This window comes from Elephas maximus, chromosome 10 (genome assembly GCF_024166365.1).
Source record: "Elephas maximus indicus isolate mEleMax1 chromosome 10, mEleMax1 primary haplotype, whole genome shotgun sequence".
NCBI lineage: Eukaryota > Metazoa > Chordata > Mammalia > Proboscidea > Elephantidae > Elephas > Elephas maximus.
Window position 1 is genome coordinate 87,548,718 of NC_064828.1, and position 26,279 is coordinate 87,574,996.

Consider the following 26,279-nt stretch of genomic DNA (forward strand, 5'->3'; position numbering starts at 1 on the left):
GAGTATTCTTGATAGAATGAGCCAGTTGAGAAGATTCTTCTCTAAAATATGACGATTTTGCATTGAAGAATTATCCTGTTTATTTTGCCTTCCTTATCATAACAAATTCAATATGTTTGATTAGCAGATACAGTTTATTTTTCTGAGGATTTTGCCAGCATTCTTAAATTCTTGGTAACATCATCATGCTGGGTGGAAACGTATGACACTTTAGCCTAATATGTTTCCACCCAGCATAATGAATCTGAAGCTGAGGAATTTTGATTTACAAATGAGTCTGCCAATGAGGAAATACCTAACTGTAGTCTTCATGCAGCTGGTTAAATCTTATTGCAGACTTCTTGATCTGTGCTCACAGAACAGGCCTGCACTACACCTGGCCTGGTGTCATGGAGCTGTTGAAGGCCCTCTGGCCCACCCGCAGTCCACATGGCTGGCTTCTGCCCGGCTGGGACACAGGCACCCTGATGCAAGGGTGGGTGTTACATGCTATGTCAGATGCTGGGATTCAGCATTGGAGCCACTAAAGTTCCAATGACATGATTTTAGTTCCTCAAACCGTGAGGACTGAAATATATGAGGCTGTTACCATCCTGCTATAAATTTCTCCATATCAAGAACTTTTACTTTTCTCACCTCAGTGTCATTTACCTGTGCTTATGAGTTGTGTGTATAGTTCTCTTTAAGTGAGGACAATACACACAACTCATAAGCACAAATTGAGTTGCCTGTATGTCAGATTCATCTCTTCACAGCGGTGTGTAACTATTATTTGTTTACTCACATACACTTGTGTTTTCATCTTGGACAGATTTTCAGAAATACCATTTATGTTTAGACTATAAATAGATGTATCTGAAGAATTTTTCTGTTGTACTATAAAAATATATACTGTTTTGAAAATGTAAAATTCTGTGACCTTCCAAGTTGAATATTTAAAACTTCACCTTCATATTAAAAGTTCATCTTTTGAAACTCAAACCTCTGAAAATCATTAGTATGGGTGTATGGGACACCATTCTTCCTTCTACACTTAACACCCCAGATTCCTCTTCCCTCACCTTATGTCATACACCTGTGCATTTGGGCTTTCAGGATGCCATGTGGAAGAGGTGTAAGCCTTTCATCAGCCTCAAGGAGGACACTTTAAACATGTCAAAGCATGATTAAATTTCAAATTCAGCATTTCAAACAAGGGTGCTCAGACTAGAAATATCTGCTCCTGTGAACTTCCATGTTGCAAATATGGAACTCCTCATCTGTAATTTCTGTCATATACCCAGTGTATAAGGAAAAGTTTTTGCGGTTTTCACATTGCCCTTTTGCATTGCTGCCTGGTCATGCTCTGTTCTTGGAATTAAAATATGAAATTTTCCCTGTGAAGTATGTTCATGTCAAAGCTGACCTTCTAACTAAGTTTGAAAATCCTTTGCTGTTTATTTAATAAGTGTGTTGGAGTTTCCCATTCGGCTCTTCTGGTAATACTGTACATGTTGAACTGAGAACAGTTGTATTGTTTGTGGGACTTTGTTGATTTTCTAATACCATATCTTGTGTCCCTGTGCAGCCAAGGGGTCACTTCTTGAAGATTTTGTGTAACACGAGCTGTCATGCACATGTAGCTAGAGCCATTTGGTACAGCATATGACTTATGGAGGAGGTTAGAAGACTGTTTCTGTGGAAGCCATCCATGTTAAAATTCTGCCAAAGGGGGGTGATAAACTTTTCTTGGGCTGTGTAAAGTGTTGTAGTTTACCTTAACTGATTTTTCAGTTATATTGCTTCTATGGGGGAGGGATTTAAGAAATAAAAGCTTTGCCAAGTATGCAAAATTTTACTGAGTTTTGAAGCCTGTCTGATATGAATACTGTTAGTTGTGTGTGAAACTTTCCTGTTTGAAACATAAACTCACCTTCCCTCTTACCACTGCTTCTATTGCACTTCTTCTTTCATATCAAGTTCTTCCAACTTGGTGCCTAAAAAATTTCTATTCCTTACATGTTGTGCCCTATATGAAGTTCAGTGAAGTATGGTTATTGTGTGTCTCTGAAGACTTTAGGCTTTCCTCTATTGGCCTGCTTAATAATAGTGTGTTTCTGTAACCCCAGATGATTCAGAGGTTTAGTGCTTGGAAGTAGCTAAAACGTATGTATATATAAAATACAGCTCATAATGTTCCACACGTGATATTCCAAATCAGTATTGACAACAAATAAAAAAAGCAACACATTTTCATTGCATGTTCTTGAAGACATCTGAACTCATATCTCATAATTTCTGAATCAGGAGTCCCTGTGTATTTAATTGATTATAGTTTGGGGCCCTTGGAAAGCCTAGCCCGCTCAGATTGAGGAGTCAGTAAGAAAATTGAAATCTGGTCACTTTGGCTGACTAGTCCTTAGCCTCAGAATGGTCCACAGCACTTCATAGCATAACCAGAAAAAGTAGTGATCTTATATAGTCAGCTTATTCATAAACATTAACTCACAGTGAATCGTCGCATAGCAGCCCAAATCCTGAGATTCCTGTTCAATAGAAACTGTTAATCTAAAACTTTTTTAAATATTAGCTTGACTCATTGTGTTCTTGGTACTACGTGCTCTTATGTGACACAGTATTACACAGGATAGGAGATCAAATGGGTGGTGCTAATATTGTGTTTACAAAAAAAAGAGTGGAAGAAATTGTTCTTAGAAAAAAACAACTTTGCGTTTTCCTTCCGAACATAAGAGCTCTGAGATGCTATGATTTTGGAAGGCTGGGGAGCAAGGGGGCCAGGAGACAAGTGGCTTTTCTTGTCTTTGCCCGTATTTGTTACTTAAACCACCATGATAATGGCTTCCAGTATGAACATCAGATAAACCATGGAAATTGCGCACAACTTGATATTATCTCAGCCAAGAAGATACTTTGGATCTGCAAGTGATGCTGCCCTCAGAAATGTGGATGTGCCTTCTGAAAGTGTTCCAGCTTTCTTTTCCCTTGTTTGTGTGTTTCGTGCAAACTCACACTGTTCCTTAATGCCACGGCTCTGTGTTTGTCCCCCAGACAAGTTGGATGGCTTGAGGACTGGCACTAAAAGGAAACGTGACTGGGAGGCAATTGCCAGCAGAATGGAGGATTATCTCCAGCTCCCTGATGATTATGATACTCGTGCTTCCGAGCCTGGGAAGAAGAGGGTAAGGAACTTTGTTGGTAACTGCCAGCAAACCAAGGGGCCTGTAGGCATCTGGTTTTAGAAGGTTACAGAGAGATAATTATATGACTGTGACTTTTTAGAGTGATGTAATTTATACTATATCCTATTACATGTCCAAAAGAGGAGTCAGACCTTACAAATTATCAGATCAAAATGTACAAGTAACTTAAGAGATGGAGAACAGAACCTTACGTGGCTAGGTAAGGTGTTGTCAACCTTACAGGAGTTGGAAGCAGCCACTTGTGCCATTTTGTCATGGGGGCGAAAGAGTCAGGTGCAGAGTAGGGTGTTGAGAACCTGTGCGACTTCTGAATGGATTATATGTGGAAGGTCCAGGAGTAGATGGAATCAAAGGTGACTCCTTGGGGTTTGGGCCATCAGCACTCCATGTATGTGTTATCGTTTATGAGCTGACAAAACGCAGGGGAGTCACAGGTTTGAGAGAGAAAAATCAGAAGTTCAGTGAGGGACTGATTAAGTTAGAAGTTAAGTGAAGATGTCAAATTGTTGAATTTGCTAGTGTGAAACTCATGGGAGAGATCAGGCTGAAATTACAGATTTGGAAGTGATTAGTGTATCAGTGGTATTTAAAACAATGGGGCTGATCTTGCCCAAGGAGAAAGTATAAATAGAAAAATTAACAGGACTCAGGACTCCAAAATTTAGAAGTTCAGGTAGAGGTATTTCAAGAGGAAAAGAGTAGTCAATTGTTATATGATTCAGAGAAGTTAAGTTGGGAATAGAGAAATGGCCATTGGATTTGGCAACATGGAGCTCAGTGATGATTGCAGTTTTCATAGAGAGATGAGGGACAGAGCCAGTTTTGGAACAGATTGAGAATGAATGGGAAATGAAGAACAGACTGCAAACGCAGACAACATTTTGGAGAGGTACTGCCATGAACAGGAGCAGAGAAATGAAGCCAGGAGATTGGACAAGTCTTTTACATAGATGTCAATTCAGTAAAAGTGATATATGTGTATATCCATTAAAACAAAATAACAAAGCAAAAGACATATTATAGATACTGTTTTGCCTAAGATTTTTTTCTAGCTAATCTGTCTTTATCTTTCTATATAAGTATATACAAACTCACTGCTCTTTTTAAATGGCTGCCTGGTATGCCATTGGCTGTACCATCACTTGCTTAATCAGTCCCTTGTTGATGGATGCTTATGTGGTTTCCATTTTATTGCTAATACAAACACTGCGATGAAAGTCATGGTGCATATGTCTTGGCATCTTTTTGCAAGTACATTCGTAGGGCGAATTTTAAAATCATAAGAATGTATGATTTATCACTGTGACAGGTATTTTAAAATTGTTTTCCAAAAAGCTTATACCTATATTTACACCCACATGTAAGTAAATAGACCTGTTTTTCCACATTCATACCAGAAGAGCTATTACCAAACTTTTTAACTTTTGCCTTTCTGATAGGTGGGGGGAAAAAGAAATCTCATTTTGCATTTTTTTTAATGAAGGATGATTTAGAGCATCATTTCTTCATCTTTGCATGTTGGTTATCTAGTGCTGCTGTAACAGAAATACCACAAGTGAATGGCTTTAATGAACAAATTTTTTTTATAACAGTTGAGGCTAGAAGCCTGAATTAAGGGTACCAGCTCTAGGGGAATGCTTTCTCTCTGTCGGCTCTGGGGAGAGGTCCTTTCCTCTTCAGCTTCTATTTCCTGGTTCCTTGGAGATCTTCATGTGGGTTGGCACCTATCTTCCCCCATTTCTGCCTGCTCCTTTTATATTTTGTAAGAAATTAACTCCAGACACACCCTGCACTAATCCTGCCTCATTAAAATAACAAAGACAACCCATTCCCAAATGGAATTAAACTACAGACATAGAGGTTAGGATTTATAACATATTTTGGGGGGACATATTTTAGTCCATAACACAAATTGTTCTTTGTGTTTATTTTTCTATAGATTTCCTCAGAGCTTGAATATTAAAAGACTTTTTTGTTTACGAGAATATATATGCCAGTAAAACTTCAGTACAGTGGGTACCATTAAAAAGAATTCCAGGTTTCAGAGCTCCAAAAAAAAAAAAAAATTTTTTTTTTTTTTTTTTTCAGATACTGCAGACAGTCCCTAAACCTGCCATCATCTATATGGCTTGAGGGAATGGGGGAAGGAGGTCCAATTAGTGGCCCTCCTTTTGTGCCCAGCCCTATGCCTGGGCTACTTATTCCAGCTTTGGAGCCCTGGTGGTGCAGTGGTTAAGAGTTCAGCTGCTAACCAAAAGGTCGGCAGTTCAAATCCATAAGCTGCTCCTTAGAAACCCCATGGGGCAGTTTTACGCCGTCCTGTAGAGTCGCTGTAAGTTGAAATCGACTCATCAGCAGTGGGTTTGGTTTTTGGATTCCTGTTTTAATATTGAGGCTATCAGAAGTAGCTTTTCCTTGAGAATAATAATTCAGTGTACATCTGGTAACAACGACTAATCTGGAATGAGAAATATTTTTCTCTATTTTTACTCAGCTGCCACTTTCTTAATAAAGTAGTAGGTGATCTATAAAAATAGCATGGGGCGGTATCTGACATCCTCCAACCCCACAAGGGGGAAGGAGAACCAGGATCAACAGCCCAAGGCTGATTCTTATGAGGTGAGGGTCAGACATGCCTCCTCTCTCGGCCGTCTTTACCAATTCTGACACCAACTGTCCCACAGCACTCACTGCTAGGTTTAATGATTCATCACAGTGGCCACACAGAACTCACAGATCATACTCACGGTTATGGGGTTTATTAGGGAAGTAACAGTTACAATTCAGGCTCAGGCTCTCAGGATACAGTTCTTCCATCAGTTCCACCTCTTCCCAACTGTGCTCACAGGCGCATCTCTCTGTGGCCCTAGGCCTCTCCCCAAAGGTACTTAGCTTTCTCTCTCCATGGGCCAGAAAGCCCACCACACTGTCTCCTGCTGCCAGGTCTCTTCTGCCAGATCTCCCTTGCCACTGCTTCTCACTGTCTTCAGGGATACAGCTTGCTCTCTCTCTCTTTCTTGGTCTCGGTCTCCTGCTTCCAGGAGCTTCTCAGCACAGGCGTCCCAGGTTCAAAGGATGTGCTCTCTTCTCCTGGATGTTCTTCCTTGGTGGTGGTAAGATCCACTTTGCTCTGGAATTGGCTCTCTTTTAAGGCAAAACTGACCAATCCACTTGGTAGGCTGCAATTACCTTATCACACAGCCCCACCCAGTCACTTGGGTGGGAGTTACAAGACCATGGATAGAAAGGCCACACATGAAAGTAATCATTCGCACCACAGATCTCATGTAATTTTCTTTGTGAGTTGGGTGAGGCAAAGAGCTGAGCAGCACACTTGCAGTTCTTTACAGTGGCTCCTCTTTAAGCCTCCTCCCCTGCCTTACACCCTGATTTCACATAGTTTTTAATTCTCAAGCCAGTCCCCAAAATCAATATCAGAGTATAAGGAAGTCCTATAGGTAGAAAGAAATGCTAGGTACATTCCTCATTCCTTTCTTGGGGTCTCTCAATTTATATAATTCTTTTTTTGGAAATACCATATGAGTTCCTGGGATTTACTTCTATAACAAAAAGGTAGTTCTGTAGAGTTGATCACACTAGAATTTTACCTAAGTGGTTAGGCTTTAAAATATAACTTATTTTTTTAAAGTTTCACTTGCTTAAGGAAAAAAAAAAAAAAAAGCCATGGCCGTTGAGTTGAACTCCGACTCATAGCAACCTTATAGGAAAGAGTAGAACTGCCTTATAGAGTTTCTAAGGCTGTAAATCCTTACAGAAGTAGATTGCCAAATCTTTTTATCATGGAGCAGCTGGTGGGTTCAAACTGCTGACCGTTTGGTTAGGAGCCAAGTGCTTAACTACTGTGCCACCAGGGCCCCTTTTCACTTGCTTAGTTAGGTATTAAATGGTAGCTCAAAGGCCATCTAAGATACTCCACTGGTCTCACCCCATCAGGAGCAAGGGAGAATGAAGAAAACCAAAGGCTCAGGGGAAAGATTAGTCCAAAGGACTAATGGACCACAACTACCACAGCCTCCACCAGACTAAGTCCAGCACAAATAGATGGTGCCTGGCTACCGCCACCAGCTGCCTGGACGAGGATCACAATAGAGGGTCCCAGACAGAGCTGGAGAAAAATGTAGAACAAAATTGCAACTCTTAAGAAAAAAAAAGGCCAGACTTACTGGATTGACAGAGACTGGAGAAACCCTAAGAGTATGGCCCCCGGACACCCTTTTAGCTCAGTAACAAAGTCAGTCCTGAGGGTTACCCTTCAGCCAAAGATTAGATAAGCCCATAAAACAAAATGAGATCAAATGGACACACCAGCCCAGGGGCAAGGACAAGAAGGCAGGAGGAGACAGGAAAGCTGGTAATGGGGAAACCAGGGTCGAGAAGGGGAGAGTGTTGACATGTCATGGGCTTGGCAATCAGTGTCACAAAACAATTTGTGTATTGTTTAATGAGAAGCTAGTTTGCTCTGTAAACCTTCATCTAAAGTACAATAAATAAAAAAAATGGTAGCTCAAGTGAACTTTAATTTGCATTTCTTTGATGACTGTAGGAGGTAAACATTTCCATGGTATTTGTTTGCTGGACTTACATGTTTTAGAAGTATTTTTGGTGACAAGGGATGAAATATATGTACCTCAAACATTTGAATATTAGTGAAAATTTTTCTGTATTATAACTTTTTTTCCCCATGGAGAGAGGTGGCCAAAGAAAATGTGGTATAAATTTCAATAAAAGCATCTCTAGGTAGATAAGGAAAAAAAGATGGGGACAGTGGTGGTTCAGTGGTAGAATTCTCCTCTTCCATGTGGGAGACCCAAGTTCCATTCTTGGTCAGTGCGCTCCGTGTGCAGCCAACACCTGTCTGCCAGTGAAGGCTTGTGTGTTGCTGTGATGCTGAACAGGTTTCAGCAGAGCTTCCTAACTAAGATAGTCTAAGAAGAAAGGCCTGGTGATCTACTTCCAAAAATCAGCCAATAAAAACCCTGTGGATTTGAATAGCAGGGAAATTCCTCAGTATGACTCAGGGCATATATGAAAAGCCAACAGCCAATATTATACTTAATGTAGAAAGACTGAGAGCTTTCACCATAAAATCAGGAACAAAACAAGGGTGCTTGCTCTCACTGCTTCTATTCAATATTGTATTAGAAGTCATAGCCAGAGAAATAATACAAGAAAAAGAAATTAAAATTATCCAGATTGGAAAAGAAGTAAAATTATCTCTATTCATGGGTGACGTGATCGTATATTTAGAAAACCCAACAGAATCCACAAGAAAACTTCTAGAGCTAATAGAGGAATTAGGAAAGTTACAGGTACAAAGTCAACAAACAAAAATCACTTGGGTTTCTGTGCACCAGCAATGAGAAATCTGAAAGGAAAATTAGGGAAACAATTCCATTTACAATAACATTTAAGAGAATAAAATACTTAGGAATAAATCTAACCAGGGATGTGAAGGACTTATACAATGAAAATTATAAAACACTGGTGAAAGAGATTAAAGAAGACTTAAATAAATGAAAAGATGTTCCATGTTCATGGATTGGAAGACTTAATATTGTTAAGATGTCAAGGCTGCCCAAAGCGATCTGTAGATTCAACGCAGTCCTCATTAAAATTCCAACAGCCTTCTTTACAGAAGTAGAAAAACCAATCGTCAACTTCATATGGAAAGGCAAGAGGCCCCGAATAGCTAAAACAATGTTGAAAGAGAAGAACAAAGTAGGAGGACTCATACTTCTTGATTTTAAAATACACTATACAGCTGCAGAATCAAAGCAGCCTACTACTGGTATAAGCATAGACACTAGACCAATGGAATAGAATTGAAAGTCCAGAAATAAACCCACACATCTGTGGTCAACTGATTTTTGACAAGAGTGCTAAGTCCATTTGACAGGGAAAGAAGAGTCTTCAATAAATGGTGCTGGGAAAATTGGATTTGCATATGTGGAAAAATGAAATGGGATGTGTGCCTCACACTGTACACAAAAACAAATCCAAAGTGGATTAAGGACCTAAATATGCAAACTAAAACCATAAAATTCTTAGAAGAACAAGCAGGGGCAATGCGGTCAGGCCTAACTTTCAACAATGGATTCTCTAATACAATAACAAAAGCACAAACAGCAAAAGACAAAATAAATAAATGAGACCTCATAAAAATTAAACACATTTGTTCATCATTTTTTTTGATCATCAAAAGACTTTACCAAAAAAAATGAAAAGACAAACTACCGACTGGGGGAATATCTTGGGAAACCATATATCTGACAAGAATCTAATAATCAAAAAATACATAAAAGTTTTATAGCTTAACCACAAAAAGACAAATAACCCAATCATAAAATGCGCAAAGGACATGAATAGACATTTCACCAAAGAGGACATTCAAGTGACCACCAAACGTATGAAAAGACACCCAGTGTCATTAGCCATCAGAGAGATGCAAATCAAAACCACAGTGAGATACCATTTAACTCCCTCAAGAATGGCTAAGATAAAACAACCACAACAACAAAAAAAAAGCATTGGCAAAGATGTAGGGAAATTGGAACCCTTAACCATTGCTGGTAGGAATGCCAAACAGTACAGCCATTGTGGAAAACAGCGTGGCAGTTCCTCAGAAAACTAAAAATGGAACTACCATAAAAAAAAAAAATTCCACCCCTAGGTATATACCAAAAGACTTGAAAGCAGAGACTTGTACACCAGTGTTCATTTAAGCACAGTTCACAATAGCCAAAAGGTAGAAACAACCTAAATGCCCACCAACAAAGTATGGCACATACATACAATGGAATACTACTCAGGCAGTAGGAGAAATGCAGTCTCAGTACATGCAACAGTATGGATGGAGCTTGAAGACATTATGTTGAGCAAAATAAGCCAATCACAAAAGGACAAATATTGTATGACCTCACTTACGTAAAAAGACAAGAAAAGGCAAATGTATAGAGACCAAGAGTTGCAATAGTGAAGGATTCTATGGGCAAAATATTAAACAATGCAGGAAGGATCAAAAGAAAATGGAAGGAATACACAGAGTCATTATACCAAAAAGAGTTGGTTGGTGTTCAACCATTTCAGGAGGTAGCATATGATCAGAAACTGATGACACTGAAGGAAGAAGTCCAAGCTGCACTGAAGGCATTGGCAAAAAAGCAAGGCTCCAGTGAGATGTTTCCACAAATGGATGAAAGGCAGGTAGTGCTCACTGATCCATGCCAAGAAATTTGGAAGATGGCTTCCTGGCCAACCGACTGGAAGAGACACGTTATTTATGCCTGTTCCCAACTGAATGAGGAAATTATTGGACAATATCATTAATATCACACACAAGTAAAATTTTGCAGAAGATCATTCAAAAGTGGCTGCAGCGGTATATCGACAGGAAACTGCCAGAAATTCAGGCCAGATTTAGAAGAGGTCATGGAACCAGGGATATCATTGATGATTTCAAATGGATCCTGGCTGAAAGCAGAGGATACCAGAAAGATGTTTACCTGTGTTTTATTGACTATGCAAAAGCATTTGACTGTGTGGATCATAACAAATTATGGATAACATTACAAAGAATGGGAATTCCAGAACATTTAATTGTGCTTATGAGGAACCTGTACACAGATCAAGAGGGAGTTGTTCGAACAGAACAAGGGGATACTGCATAGTTTAATGTCAGGAGAGGTATGTGTCAGGGTTGTATCCTTTCACCATACGTATTCAATCTGTATGCTGAACAAATAATCTGAGTAGCTGAACTCTATGAAGAAGAGCGGAGCATTAGGATTGGATGAAGACTCCTTAGTAACCTGCAATATGCAGATGACACAACCTTGCTTACTGAAAGTGAAGAGGACTTGACACACTTACTGATGAAGATCAAAGACCACAGCCTTCAGTATAGATTACACTTCAACATAAAATAAAAATCCTCACAACTGGACCAATAAGCAACATGATGATAAACAGAGAAAAGATTGGAGTTGTCAAGAATTTCATTTCACTTGGATCCACAATCAACAGCCATGGAAGCAGCAGTCAAGAAATCAAGAGATGCATTACATTGGGCAAATCTGCTTCAAAAGACCTCTTTAAAGTGTTGAAGAGCAAAGGTGTCACCTTGAAGACTAAGATACACCTGATCCAAGCCATAGTGTTTTCAGTTGCCTCATGTGCATGCAAAAGGTGGACAATGAATAAGGAAGACCAAAGAAGAATTGACGCCTTTGAATTGTGGTGTTGGTGAAGAATATACTGTGGACTGCCAAAAGAATGAACAAGTCTGTCTTGGAAGAAGTACAACGAGAAGCAAGGATGGTGAGACTATGTCTTACATACCTTGGACATGTTATCAGGAGGGAGAAGGAGATCATGCTCGGTAAAGTAGAGGGTCAGTGAAAAAAAGGAAGACCCTCAATGAGATGGTTTGACACAGTGGCTGCAGGAGTGGGCTCAAGCATAACAATGATCGTGAGGATGGCGCAGGGCCAGGCAGTGTCTCATTCTATAGTGCGTGGGGTCAGTATGAGTCAGAACCAACTCGATGGCACCTAAGAACAACAACGTAGAGGCCGAAATTTATTAGTAGTACCAGGGGCTGGAGGGAGGGAGGAGGGGAGGTTAACAGTGATGGAAAAATTGAATTGATTAAGGGTAGGGTTGCACACCCGATTATTGTAATTGCTGCAAAATTATAAGTTGTACACCTGTAAAAAGTTGACTTGGCAAAAATTGTGTGATAGGTGTGTTTACAACAGCAGCTAAACAAAAAAAGAGTAGCTGCTGAGGCTGCTTATGTACAAGCAAAAACCTCATGGGATTTGGTTTCTTGGTGTGGAGGTTTAGGGTCATGGTTTCATGGGACATCTCAGTTTATTGCCCTGATAACATGTTTGATGCTTCTGTTCTACCTCCTAATTCGTTGCATAGTGCCTGGGGTCGTAAAAGCTTGCAAGTAGCCATCCAGGGCATAACAATTGGTCTCTATTCACCTGGACCAAGAGAGGAAGAAGGACAATCAGGGATAGGAGGAGGATATGGAATGTGTAGCTAAATACCTCCATGAACAACTGCCTCCTTTGCCATGAGACCAGAAGAACTGTATGGTGGCCGGCTACCATTACTGAACATTTTGCTCAAAGATTCCATAGTAGAATCCTGATCAAAGGGAAGAAAATGTAGAACAGAATTTCAAATTCTCATGGACTCTAGATTTTCTGGAGCCATGGAGGATAGATGAACCCCTGAAACTATTGCCCTGAGATACTCTTTAAACCTTAAACCAAAAATATCCCCTGAAGTCATCTTAAAACGGAACAGTAGCTTAGCTTAACTAGTAAAAAAGTCTGCCTTGAGCATTATGCTCTTTTGAGAACTGTCTACATGGGATCAAACTGATGACAGCAACTTGAAAGATTAGATAGAAACCTTAAGGGGCAGTGAATTTATTTAATGAAGGAGGAGCAACTCAGAAAATTAGGGTGAGAATGTTTGCACAATTCGAAGAATGTAATCAGTGTCCCAAAATTGTACATGTAGACACTGTTGAATTCACATATGTTTTGCTGTGCATATTCTCAGCAACAAAATAAAATTTGGGGGGAAAAACTCAATGGATTACAGCGGTCCCATCTGCAAGTAGTCGGTTGTGCGTGGGGTTGGCTTAAGTCAGACTCGACAGCACCTAACAACAACAGGTAGATTAGGAGGAGCACTGACATTTAAAAAGGCGTTTCTAGCTGAAGGTCATTTATTCTACTCCTTATATATTTTCTTTTATATTTTTAGTGTTATGGTAATCATTCATTCATTCTACAGCATTGAATATCCATGTATCAGCCCTGTGGGTAAGGCTTCTTAAGGAGCAACCTCCAATGGAGGAGCCCAACATATAAGTAAATAATTTTAATATAGCATCAGTATATATTAGAATTGTGAATGATTTCCAGATATTTTAATTTCAAGTTTAAAACTTTGGGCAGTTACACCAAAACATACTGCTTATTTTTTAAAAAATACATGCCTTTTCTTCTAATCCCACATTCTTTATTCTGTCTGAATTTTAAAGACCTAGAATTTAAACCAGGGATTTAAAAGGTAGCTCTTAGTTTATTCAGGGTGAGATTGATCAGTGTATTTAACTCTGTGCTAAGGATGGTCATGGATTTAAATTTACTGTGTGCTGGTTACAGCATTCAATGGTCCCAGTCTGTCTATCGATCATTCATCCCCCTTAGCCATAGCTATCTTTCTCTAAAATGTCTACCCTTGATCTCAGAGGAGCGGATAGAGTGTGTATGAATCAGAATAAACACATCAGCATTAATGGGCAGAAGGCTCTGAGATCTTTGTATATAAAAGCTGACATCATTTATTAGGCGTTTTACTAAAGGCTATGAAAGAAACTAAACCAGAAGTTCTCCACACTCCAAAATCTTTAAGAAGAGTCAAGTGTTGTCAATAATTTTACTGCTATTACTACCTATCTTCCTGTTTGGTCAAGTGGTTGGTTCTTGGAAAAGCCTAGTCATTTCATTACCAGTCTTGCAAATGATAATGAGGAAAGTCAGTGTACCTCTGAGAGCGGTAACGAATTTCCAGGTCTAGTGTAAAAAGCATAGTATTTTTCCATGCCCTGGTTCCCTTGTCACAGATAATAAACCGCAAGCCGTATCTAAAATACAATATCTGTAGACATTGGTGCCGTGCACTGCAAACAACTGTTTCATAGTCTCTCTTTTGAAGAATTCAAAATTTTACAGAATGTATATAAATTTTTATTTGTATTAGTAATATAATATGTAAGTATCTGCATTTAAAAAAAAAATCAGAGTACCATAAATTATGGTATCAGTTGGGTCAGTCTCTTGGTCTCTTTATCTCATGAATGAAAGTAACAATACCAGCTCCCTGTTTTCTCTCTCTTAAGATTAAATTTCAATTGGCATAACATAGTTTATAAAGAATATGTTCTACATTCTACTTCAGTGAGTAGCGTCTGGGGTCTTAAAAGCCTGTGAGCGGGCATCTAGGATACTCCACTGGTCTCACCCCTTTGGGAGCAAGGAACAATGAAGAAAACTAAAGATACAAGAGAAAGATTAGTCCAAAGGACTAATGGACCACATCTACTACGGCCTCCACCAGACTGAGTTCAGAGCAACAAGATGGTGCCCGGCTACCACTGGCTCTGCTCTGCTCTGACAGGGATCACAATAGAGGGTCCCGGACAGAGCTGGAAAAATATGTAGAACAAAATTCTAACTCAGAAAGAAAGACCAGACTTGCTGGCCTGACAGAGACTAGAGAAACCCTGAGAGTATGGCCCCTGGTTACCCTTCTAGCTCAGTAATGAGTTCACTCCTGAGGTTCCCCCTTCAGCCAAAGATTGAATAGGCCCATGGGACAAAACAAGACTAAAGGGGCGCACCAGCCCTGGGGCAGGGACTGGAAGGCAGGAGAGAACAGGAAAGCTGGTAATAGGGAACCCAGGGTTAAGAAGGGAAAGTGTTGACATGTCATGGGGTTGTTAACCAGTGTCATGGAACAATGTGTGTACTAACTGTTTGATGAGAAACTAATTTGTTCTGTAAACCTTTATGTAAAGTACAGTAAAAAAAAAAAATTCAAGAAATACTAATTGTGTAGAAATAAATAAAAGTCAGTCCTTGACTTAGGGTTTTTATAGTCTGCCAGGAAGACAGATCCATAACTGGATAATTATAATACAGCCTGGAAGTTCAAAAGTAGATGTGTCAAAATCCAGAAGTAACTCCTGGGAAGGAATGACTAATTATTTGACTGGCAAAGGAAAAGAGAGGAAAAAGCAGAGAATGATTGCTAGACTCATGTCAGGGGACAATGTTAGGGAAAAGACATTTCAGGAAGAGGAAACAGCAAGTGCAAAGTTACAGAGATGTGAAATGCACAGTGTGCTCTTAGAGCTAGAAGTAATTTTGTATTGCTTGTCAAAAACGCTGTAGGGCACAATACAGGGGAAGTTATCACAATTAAACTAAATCAAAAGCTAAGAAGCTTCTTGAACACAACCAAACACTTGGATTGGGGGAGGAGGAAGGCCTAGGGACCATGGTTTCGGCGGACATCTAGGTCAATTGGAATAACAAAGTTTATTAAGAAAACATTCTGCATCCTACTTTGATGAGTGGCATCCAGGGTCTTAAAAGCTTATAAATGGCCGTCTAAGATGCATCAGTTGGTCCCGACCCACCTGGAGCAAAGGAGAATGAAGAACACCAAAGATGCAAGGAAAATATTAGCCCAAGAGACAAAAGGGCCACATAAACCAGAGACTCCATCAGCCTGAGACCAGAAGAACTAGATGGTGCCCGGGCACCACCACCAATGACCACCCTGACAGGGAACATAACAGAGAGTCCCTGACAGAGCAGGAAAAAATTGTGATGCAGAACTCGAATTCACGTTAAAAAGACCAAACTAAGTGGTCTGACTGAGACTGGAGGAACCCTCAAAGACATGGCCCCCGGATGCTCTGTTAACCCAGAACTAAAACCATTCCTGAAGCCAGCTTTTCAGACGAAGATTAGACTGAACTGTGAAACATAAAATACTACTCGTGAAGAGTGTGCTTCTTAGTTTAAGCAGATACATGATACTAAATGGGCGACTCCTGTCCAGAGACAGCATGAGAAGGCAGAAAGGGACAGGAGCTGGTTGGGTGGATATGGGAAACCCAGTGTGGAAAGGAGGAGTGTGCTGTCATAGGGATTGCACCTAGTGTCACATAACAATCCCAATATGTGTATAAATTTTTGTATGAGAAATTAACTTGAACTGTAAGCTTTCACCTAAAGCACAATTAAAAAAAAAAAAATGCTGTAGGGAAAGGAGTTAAAGCAGGTGAGAGTTGTGACCGCACGTATTTTAGGAAGATTACTCTTGGCAAAATGAATTCGAGGGGATGAGAATGAAGACGGGAAGGCTAGGTAGAAGTTAGTGCTTTACTTCAGTTGAGAAGTAAGGTCAGTGAACTAACATGGAGTGGCTGAGGAGATGGAGAGGAAAGGACTGAGCTGAGACCTCAACTGTTCCAGAGGTAGAATGGCTGGGACTTGGTAGTTGACCAGCCATATATGACTTAAAATATATGGCTTCCTCTAATTCCCTCAGGTTAATTTTTAATTGTTTACACTCCTAGTTTCACATTAGTTATCCTACTCCTTAGATTATTCAGAGAGGGAGGAGGCCCTTTGTATGTTTATTTTTCCTAAAGCCCAGACTAATGTTGTGTTCTTTTTAGGTGAGATGGGCAGACCTGGAAGAAAAGAAGGATGCAGATAGAAAAAGGGCCATAGGTTTTGTGGTCGGACAGACTGATTGGGAGAAGATCACAGATGAAAGTGGTCACCTGGCTGAAAAAGCCCTCAATCGAACCAAATATATATGAGACTTAGTTTTTGATCGGAATCATTGTTCCTCTAAGGTAAGAGTGCACAGTCATATAAATAGCCTACTGTGTGGTTGCTTTGGAGGGTTTGAGATAAAGAAGACAGCATGCCTTACAAAAAATGCTTCTCTTCCCTTTATTATTTTCTGGTTCTAAAAAGAGTTAAGTCTCTGCTAGTTGCTAACATTGACAATGCCAGGAAGCAATAAAGGGAAGCAATTTTCGGTAACCTGGCCCACTTATAAAACATAAGACCTGAGAAAAGCTTGCATTCTGTAGATTTGGAAAGGAGTGGAGTGATGTGAACTACTTGCCTATTCTTCCCTGGCTTGACAGCCTTTTCTTTTCTTTCCAGGTGGTTCGTTTTGAGGTGATCTGAAGCCAAGGCCTCACAGAGCTTCGTTGTGTGTCACCTTGCTTCCACGTTTCAGTTTTTGTTTTGTATTCTACTGCTTTAGTTTTTTAAAGTTCTCCAGTGTCCCCAAGAGGTATTAGAATCTTGCTGTACCCAAGCAAGACATTAATTTTTCTTTTTAACTATTTTGGGGAGGGAGGGAGCGATAGCTTAACTTCTGAAGCCAGGTGGGGTCCACTGGAGGATTCTGACAGAATATTTCCTTCACTGTACAATGTCACAGACTATCTCTATCGTCATTGCTTTGTGGCTGTTTTTGTTTTTTACTGTATGTAACTGGTAGCTGATTGTAGTAGGATTAAAAACAATAAACTTTCATGATAAAGCCAATGAGATTCATGGGCTATATAGCATGGGCCCGTTTCTCTTGTTTTATTTTCTTAATTTTATTTTTATTTCATGTGTCCTAATTCCATGCTAGCTGAACATCCCCAAACCTCTTTCCTATTGAATATTATATAGCTCAATGATTGCATAGCACATGTTATAAATACAAGGTTCAGTGATGTTCAAACACTCATCTTTGTTTTATAGCTGATTTCTTTCTGTATCTTAGCATCTTGAAGACTGGTAGAGACCAATTTCAAATACTCATCAGCTCCCTGAAGCATATCTTCTGTAACATAATGTTTTCTTTTGGCCTTTTGTTGTTGTTGGTCCTTCCTCCTACCCTCCATCTCTTCTTTACTTGCTCTTTTCACTTTCTCCCTTTATGTTCTGTTTTGGTTTTTACCTGATCTAGCTTTGAAACCCTGGTGCACAGAACTGATATACTCCATGGAACTCGGGAGCTTGTTGCCTTACTGCTGAATTTGAATTGTTGATTTTGTAAATCAAGATTGCAGGGAAAGAGTATAGAGATTCAGAGTCCTCTGACTTGTAACCTTGAAAAGCCTGCCAAGTTTTCAAGTTCTTGCCAAATTGCTCATTATTGGAAAGCGTGGCCTTCTGAATGGAATGTCTTCTCTTGTGGATAATACCAGGTGGAACCCAGAAACATACAGAGCTAAAGCCTAAATATTACACCCACTAAATATTACCTAAATAAAGCCTAAATATTACCTAAATATTACACCACTTATCGACATGGCTAGGATCCAAAGAGACTAGGTTGTTGTGTGAAAATCAGCATTATGTGAAAATAGAGGATGACCACATTAGCTCACAAAATGGAGGATGATTACGTCTTTACATAACTGCCAAATTACATTATTACATAATTGCCAGACCACTGAATATCATGGTCTAGCCAAGTTGACACATAACCATAACTGTCACTGCCAGCGTTAACTCTCGCTTTGCCCCTTGGCGTTCATTACTGCCAGATATACATCGATAATGTGCAAAATAGTCGGGTAGTAGATTTTTTACTATTGTCATAAATGCGAAATGTTGGATAATGAGGTAGTCAGTAAGTGAGGAATAGGTGTATTCCTATTTAAAAACAGAAAAGGGGCTCTTCTCTTTTCATTCTACAAGGAAATAAAGTGAGTGGGTTAGTGGGTTAGCACTATTTCTATTTTATAATCCAACTCAGCAAGTTGTAAGTTTGCTCACAAAAAGCTTAAGTATTTTGAACTGTTCTTTTTCAGGCTATAGACCAAGAATCCTTTAGTTTTATGACCTATGTTAAATACTGTGTGAATAGAGCTAATATTTACTAGCATTTCAATAGTATCACTTTGGGTTCAAAAACTTGAAATTTTAGTACTGAAGACTCTAATGGGAAATCCTGACAACCTTTTGTACTTTTATCTTCTCTGAAATTCTGGATGTTTAAACATAAGATGCTTTAAGTTCATTAACCAGTCAATATTGAATGTGTAATTTGCTACATTAAATAACTTCCAATGTTTGTAGTATTTAATAAGCTATTTCATTTGCTTATTTGGCCTACAATACATTTCTGTGAACTCGTCTTTCTCAACAATATTTATTATGTTGAATGAAGGTACATCACAGGAATTATTGTTTGTACTGTGACCCATTTACTAGTTACCAAATCTACCAATGTCTGTTATCGTCAAAAGAAAACTTCAAGAATGTGTTCTCTAGTTCAGAAGAAAATGGAGGCATACATGTTCTTCTAGAGGATAGTTTGTTAGTTGTCCTTAACCTTTTTCCCTCTGATTGACAGTATTCAGGATAAAAGCAGAAACCAAACCCATTGCCCTCAGAGTTGATTCCAACTCATGGCAACGCTGTAGTATTCAGGATGCCAGTGGCCATATGCAAATTAGCATAAGAGGTAGTAATCACTGATGAATCACTCATGTTTTTGTCTTGTGGCCGTGACTTTGTGTCTGTGCTCTCATGCCAAGAAGAGTCTTTGAAGAGTAAATAGAGTCAGAAAGGGCCTCTACCAGTTTTCAGAAGACATAGGTTAAACATGGTCTTTGGGGTGAATGTAAGAGTGTTGCCTACTTTAGGAAACTGGCATAACAAATAACCTCAATGCAAGGAGATTGATGAAAAAGATACATTTGAGAGTCAGGGATTAGGCACCAAAAAGAAAGTAATACTCCCAATTGGTATTTGACTTTGCTAGTCTGATATGGGCCTGTTAAGAAATTCTTAAAGTGGCATTATCATTAGAAGCAGAATAGGATAGGAAGTCCAAGGATATCTTGGAGAAATTTGGCGTGGGTAGAAAATGCTTTGCTATCTCAAATATTTTAAGTTTGTTAAGAGGCATGTCCTTGGAATATAGCGGACTAAACTTGGATTCCATTTATCTGCTAGCATTTTATTTTTATTAACATTTTCTTATCTCAGATAACTGCTTGGTATGTGTTTTTAAATTTTTGTTTTAGTCATATTAGGTTTATTTAAAATTGTGACGTCTTATGTCTTAACACAAAACAGTCTGATGTTGGGAAAAGTTTCTGATACCTTGGTGGGGAAAGTTCCTAATATCTTTAATGTTTCGATCTTTTCAAGAATATTTAAAGTCTCTTCTGGGCAATTAACTTGGTAAATGAAATGCAGGAACTTTTCTATTTGGGAATCATTTATTTAGGGCTAAGTTGGCATATTCAAAATATTTTAATTACTGATCGCAGAGATGGGAAGCCAGTAATAAAACAATGGTCCATTTGTTGGCATTTATTTGACTCACATAATTTTCCGAAAGTTTGAATTTAATTCAGATATCAGTGACTAACCCAGAAGTTTATTGACAAAGATAAAATCTTTAGTTTCTGGTTGGATCTATTTCCCTTCTTAAAGAGTTGTTATCATGATAGGACAAACCAAAGTAGGTACCATCTCATCTACAGACTAAGTATTAAATTCTTAATTGGATTGACTAAAAATTTCAGCCTAGGTTTTCTTTACTTTGGAAGGCTGTTAGTTTTTGTGCAAAAGTATTGTATCTTGCTAACTGTGCAAGTTGCAGTTATTTTGGTAATAGGTGCCTGGAGCCTGGCTTACTGCTAAGACTGTAAAAGCAGCAGGTTCTTTGCTACAACGAGAACATACAGATTTTAGAGTTTTAATCCTGAGCTACCAAAACAAGATAAGTTTAACTAAGCTATAGAAAGAACCCTGGTGGTGTAGTGGTTAAGTGCTACGGCTGCTAACCAAAGGGTCAGCAGTTCAAATCCACCAGGCGCTTCTTGGAAACTCTATGGGGCAGTTGTACTCCTTCCTATAGGGTCGCTATGAGTCGAAATCGACTCGATGGCACTGGGTTTTTTATAGAAAGAATGTATTAGCATGCATTTAGTATGTATTGGAAGTATTAGAATGTATTTAGTAGTGACAGACCCTAATACAAATTCAGCTTCCTCTTAGAAGCTCTGTGACAATAAGCAAATCACTTAACCTGTCTGGGCTTCAGGTTCCTTACCTGTAAAATGAATATAACAAAACACACCTACTAAAGGTTGCTGTGAGGATTAAATTGAGATAATGCACGTAAGCTGCTTGGCACAATAACAAGAACATAAAGCTCAGTAATTGGTAGCTGTCATCATTATTATGACTCTTTGACTTGTTTTCACACGCTGTTTTGAAATTCAAGATTTCCAGTTCAGTTGGAGGTAATTGTCTCCTTTTGTATCAGCTACTATAGACTGGAGGCGCAGAGGTTGAGAGCTTGGCAGCTAACCAAAAGGTCAGCAGTTTGAATCCACCAGCTGCTCCTTGAACACCCTATGGGGCAGTTCTAGTCTGTCCTATAGGGTCGGTATGAGTTGGAACCAACTCAATGGCACCTAACAACAACAACTATAGACTGAGTGTGCCATATGAAACAGTACAGTGTGAGTGGGTTGGAAGAATAATTGTTCAGAAGCATTTTCAGATAACCCAGGACGCTGATTTTCAGAACCACTGTGGATGCTTATGAGGCTTGTGTGCAAAGGCTGATTATTAAATGCCCAGGAAGGCATGGAGGGTAACAGAAAGCAGTGTTTTGTCCACAGGTGTGAACAAAAGTGAGGGCACTGAAGCATTGATTTGCCTTGATTTTCACGAATTCAAAGAGAAAATAATTTTATGAATAGGCAATATATTCATATGGTATAAAATTCAGAAGATTCAAGAGAGTATATATTAAAAAGTCTCACTTCCCTCCCAGCCCCCAGCCTCCCACTACCTCATCTGTAGAGGCAATCAGAGTTAACTTTTTGTGTCCTTTCAGAAAAATTCTATGAATAAGCATTAAACGTATACATTTTTCCTGTTTGTTTTATTTTTGGTTTACCCAAATGGCGGAATGTTATAAACACTACCTTGTTTATTTTTTTCCTTTAGCAGTATGTTTTACAGATAATTCGGATTATATATAAGCATGCCCATTCTCATTTTCCTTGTTGAATTTCCCAAAGGTGCATTCTAATTGTAAGGGGGTTTACTGAAGAATTTTAGAAATTGCTTTGACTATTTTCCTATGTATATAGCATGGAATATATTGTTTTTGTGTGTATATGTATTTAATTCTATGCAGTTTGATCATGTGTGGGTTCGTGTATCCATTTCCACCTTCTTCCCTCCCCCACCTCATCCGTAACCATTAATCTGTTCTCCATTTGTATAATTTTGTCATTTCAGGAGTGTTATATAAATGAAAGCATACAGTATGTGGTCTTTTAGGATTGGCTTTTTATCTTTTTCACTTGGCGTGATTACCTTGAGATTCATCCGAGTTTCTGTGTGTATCACCAGTTTGTTTCCTGATACTGCTGAGTAGTATTCCATCCCATTCTTTTTATGGCTGCAGAAAATTTCATTTTATAGTTCACCATAATTTAATTTTCCACATCTGTTGAGGAATATCCATGCTATCTTTTACTGCTATAAATTGTCATTTTCATATATTCTGATCACTCTGCCATTCCTGTACTTGTCTAATCTCTTAACAATGATGGCATCCTTTACATAGAGAGTCTCTGAGGGTGACAGGCATGTAAGAGCCAGCACAGCACAGTGGTGAACAATCAAGAGAGCATAATAGTGATGAGGTGGCAAAGGCAGATCTTGTTTCCTGGAAATTCCCACATGATAGGATCTGACAAAGCAAAGAACCATGGTGTGTTTTAGGAGACCGGAGTGACCAGAGACCCTTAGGTTCCCTGGTCCACACAGATGACTGAGAGTTAAGACATTAGGCTCCTGTCCTCAGTGCCTGGGTATTTTATGCACCTGCACCTGATCTGATCTCAGACCTCAGGCTCCACTGCTTTCACATTTGACAAGGAGAATCCTCATGACTGGGCCTGAGCTTCTGCAGGTATGGGCAGCCCTCAGCCTGCCAGCAGGGCCTCGTATTTGTGTTTCTAAGAAGAGCCTGTGGATTGAGTGTTTACTGTGTAAAGAGTTTCCTATTTAAGAACATTGTACCAAATATCGATACTCTTGTTTTTGACCATATTGCTCTAGATTACAGATCTTACTGTGTTTGAAGAATCGAAATCATCTCTTCCACCTTAACTTGAGATCCTACTCTCAAAAAACCAAACCCAGTGCCATCGAGTCTGTTCTGACTCATAGCGACCCTATAGGACAGAGTAGAACTGCCCCCATAGAGTTTCCAAGGAGCGTCTGGTGGATTTGAACTGCCAACCCTTTGGTGAGCAGCCGTAGCACTTAACTACTACACCACCAGGGTTTCCCTGCTCTCAAAAGATGTATCATTTCTGACAGTGAGTTCCTATTTCTTGACTAGGTATATCTAATGTTTGTTTCTTTTACAGCGACTAGCTCAGTGAGTGGCTCAGCTGAGCCAATGGAAGGTTTGTCTTTAATGTGTATAATGGGTCATAAACTCTTGCAGAGTCGGGAAGTAACAGATGAGTGAGGCAGAAGGTGGAGACCGTGGCAACCTGGAGAACCAGGCAGATCCTGCTTAAGGGGAGCAGTGCCTGCTCAGCCACAGTGGATTGTTGTACTGTGGGGATGTGGATCTTGTGTTGCCAGATTTTCTGAGTTTTCAAGAAAAGTCAAATTTTTATGTGATCTCTAATATTTTGGCACCACTAACTTTTTTCAGTTTTTGTTTTGTTTTCCTGTGAGTGCTTTGGCCCACACAGTCTGCCTGCCACATCTGACTTGAGGACTGCCAGTTTGAAACTCTGGATCTTTAGAAAATAGGTTGGAAAGACCTTGGAGTTCATTCTTGTCAAACTCCTCATTTTACAGATGAGGATTCTGAGGCTGAAAGGAGAAAATTGGCTTGCTCAAAGTCTCAACAGTTAGTCGATGGCAAAGCTAGGCCAGAACTTGGATTTTTCTTTTCCCTTAACCACAGCACCTCCTTTCTGAGAACATTCATAAGTTCTAGGACAGTGAATACTCCAGTATCACGTGTGTTGTATGTGTGGGCGCACATGTGTGTTAACTAAACTCACTGGACCTGGAAATACATTCTATTCTAAATATGTCTATCAGGGACAACGCAATTCAGTCGATTACCCCTGAAACCATCTTACTTGAACTCTCCCAAGTGCACCTGGGATCTCATTTAAACATTTATTACTTGATAAATTATTTGATATTTCTTTTTAATCATAGAGGCTTAAAATTAATGAGTATTACGTTGTTATTGTACAAGAACAATGGGGGTTTTCTGTTATTTGTTGTGTGTGCCGTCAAGTCAGTTCTGACTCAGCACCATTAGGACAGAGTCGAACTGCCCTGAGGGTTTCCTAGACTGGAATCTTTATGGAAGCAGATTGCCAGATCTTTTCTCTAAAGTGGAGTGGCTGGTAGGTTCAAACTCCAAACTTTTGGTTTGCAGCCAAGCACTTAACCATTGCGCCACAAGGGCTCTTCGTTTTCTGTATAGAGGAGAGAAAATCATTTACGTATGGATGTTCAGATTGCTTTTAGAAGTAATTTTGTTTCTGTAATTTGTAATTTCTTATGCAGTGTTACTAGTCTATTTGCTTTAGCTTCGATGACAAGCATCTTATCCCACTTCACTTGGTAGTTCCCCATTACCTGCCTTATTAAGGACAATGTCTGCTTGGCATCCTCAATAACAGGATCCCAACCATTTCTCCAGCTTCCTCTTCCACTGTTCTTAGTACATATATCCTACACTGCAGACTGAGCACTCCCAACAATTTCCTGTTTTTCTGCTACCCATTTATCTGAACCTTTAGAAATTATAACTATCTTACAAGGCCCAGCTCACATGCTACCTCTTCCTTTATGCTGTTCCTGGTCTTTCTATGTTGCTCCTGCCTTCCAATTCTCTGGGCTTTATTTTTATTTGTCCCACCACCTTTTCTTTATTTGCCTTTGTGATAGAGCAATGTATATATTTGTCCTATTCCTTCTTCCTCATCTCTTCCTACTCCCAAATGCAAGCTCCTAGAAGGTAAGGGCTATGTTTTACTCATCTTCCATCCTTAACAGTATTATACCTTGTGTATTTATAGTTGGTGCTCAATAGCGTATTTAGACTTGATGGCATAGTGAATTTTAAATAGTAAAATTCACTCATATAGGTCGACATACGCATGATTCACAAAACTCCAATCTTTGTGTTGGCTTTTTCACTGCCTCTGTATTTTCAGGTTGGTAGCTTATCTAGTAAGTATTATATAAAGCAGGCATTGTAAATTCAAAATGCATACCATGGACAGGAAAGTATTATAAATGAGATCATTGGACAATTGTTTCATAATGGCATGTTAAGTAATGTTCTTTCAACAGAAACATTTCTTTGTTTGCAAATTAGACATGTCTAAATATTCTTCACTTTCATGGAAAAGTATCCTCTTTCCCATTTTTCTTGAAACATTTGGCATTTTCCATCTGTCCTTAATTAACTTTTAGTAGAGATGTAAGTACAAGTATTAATTTTTTTCTTAACTCTACTGTGAGGAAAACAACAGTGGAAGCAGAATAAAATATGGCAACTGACCCTCAGCCTCAATGTTGAGGAAGACAGTAGAGCATGGTGGATACTGGGATGATGCAGAGTGCTTGCCCTATCTCAATGAGACAGTTCTTCTCCAGCAAGCTGTGGGACCAGTTGGAACCCTTATCCATTGCTGATAGGAGTGCAAAATGGTACAGCCATTGTGGAAAACAGTGTGGCTGTTCCTCAAAAAACTAAAAATAGAACTACCATTTGGCCCAGCAATTCAACTCCTAGGTATAGACCCAAAAGACTTGAAAGCAGAGACTTAAAAAAAGACTTGTACACCAATGTTCATTGAAGCACTGTGTACAATAGCCAAAAGGTGGAAACAATTAAATGCCCATCAGCAGCTGAATGGATAAACAAAATGTCGCACATCCATACAGTGGAATACTACTCAGCCAGTAGGAGAAATGAAGTCTTGATACATGCTACAGTGTGGATGGAGCTTGAGACATTATGCTGAGCAAAATAAACCAATCACAGAAGGACAAATATTGTATGACCTTACTTACATAAAAAGAAAAAGCAAATGTATAGAGACCAAAATTCATTAGTGGTACCAAGGGCAAGAGGGAGGGAGGAAGGGGATTAACGGTGATGGAAAAATCACATTGATTAGAAGTAAGGTTGCACAGCTGACTATTGTAATTACTGTCAATAAGTTGTACACCTGTAAAAGGATGAATTGGCGAACGTGTGATATATTTACAACAACAAGAAAAAAAAATGGAGCTGCTGAGCCTGCTTATGTACAAACACTTCAGGGGATTTAGTTCCTTTGTTTGGAGGTTTAAGGTCATGGTTTCATGGGGCATCCCAGTTAATTGGCCTAATAAACGT

General features: G+C 39.3%; 1 protein-coding gene across 2 annotated transcripts in view; it reads left to right on the plus strand.

The window, feature by feature from the left end:
* Positions 1-25,207, plus strand: part of YLPM1 (YLP motif containing 1) — a 95,421-nt gene extending 70,214 nt beyond the window's left edge. The window contains exons 19-21 of one of the 2 annotated variants that reach the window (XM_049897557.1): positions 3,049-3,179; positions 16,501-16,683; positions 17,003-25,207. In XM_049897557.1, the coding sequence (XP_049753514.1) occupies positions 3,049-3,179; positions 16,501-16,647 (278 nt within the window). In that variant the 3' untranslated portion in view covers positions 16,648-16,683; positions 17,003-25,207. Of the gene's footprint in view, positions 1-3,048; positions 3,180-16,500; positions 16,684-17,002 lie in introns of those variants that run through there. The other variant, XM_049897558.1, reaches the window with a different exon arrangement.
* The last annotated feature ends 1,072 nt before the right edge of the window (positions 25,208-26,279 follow it).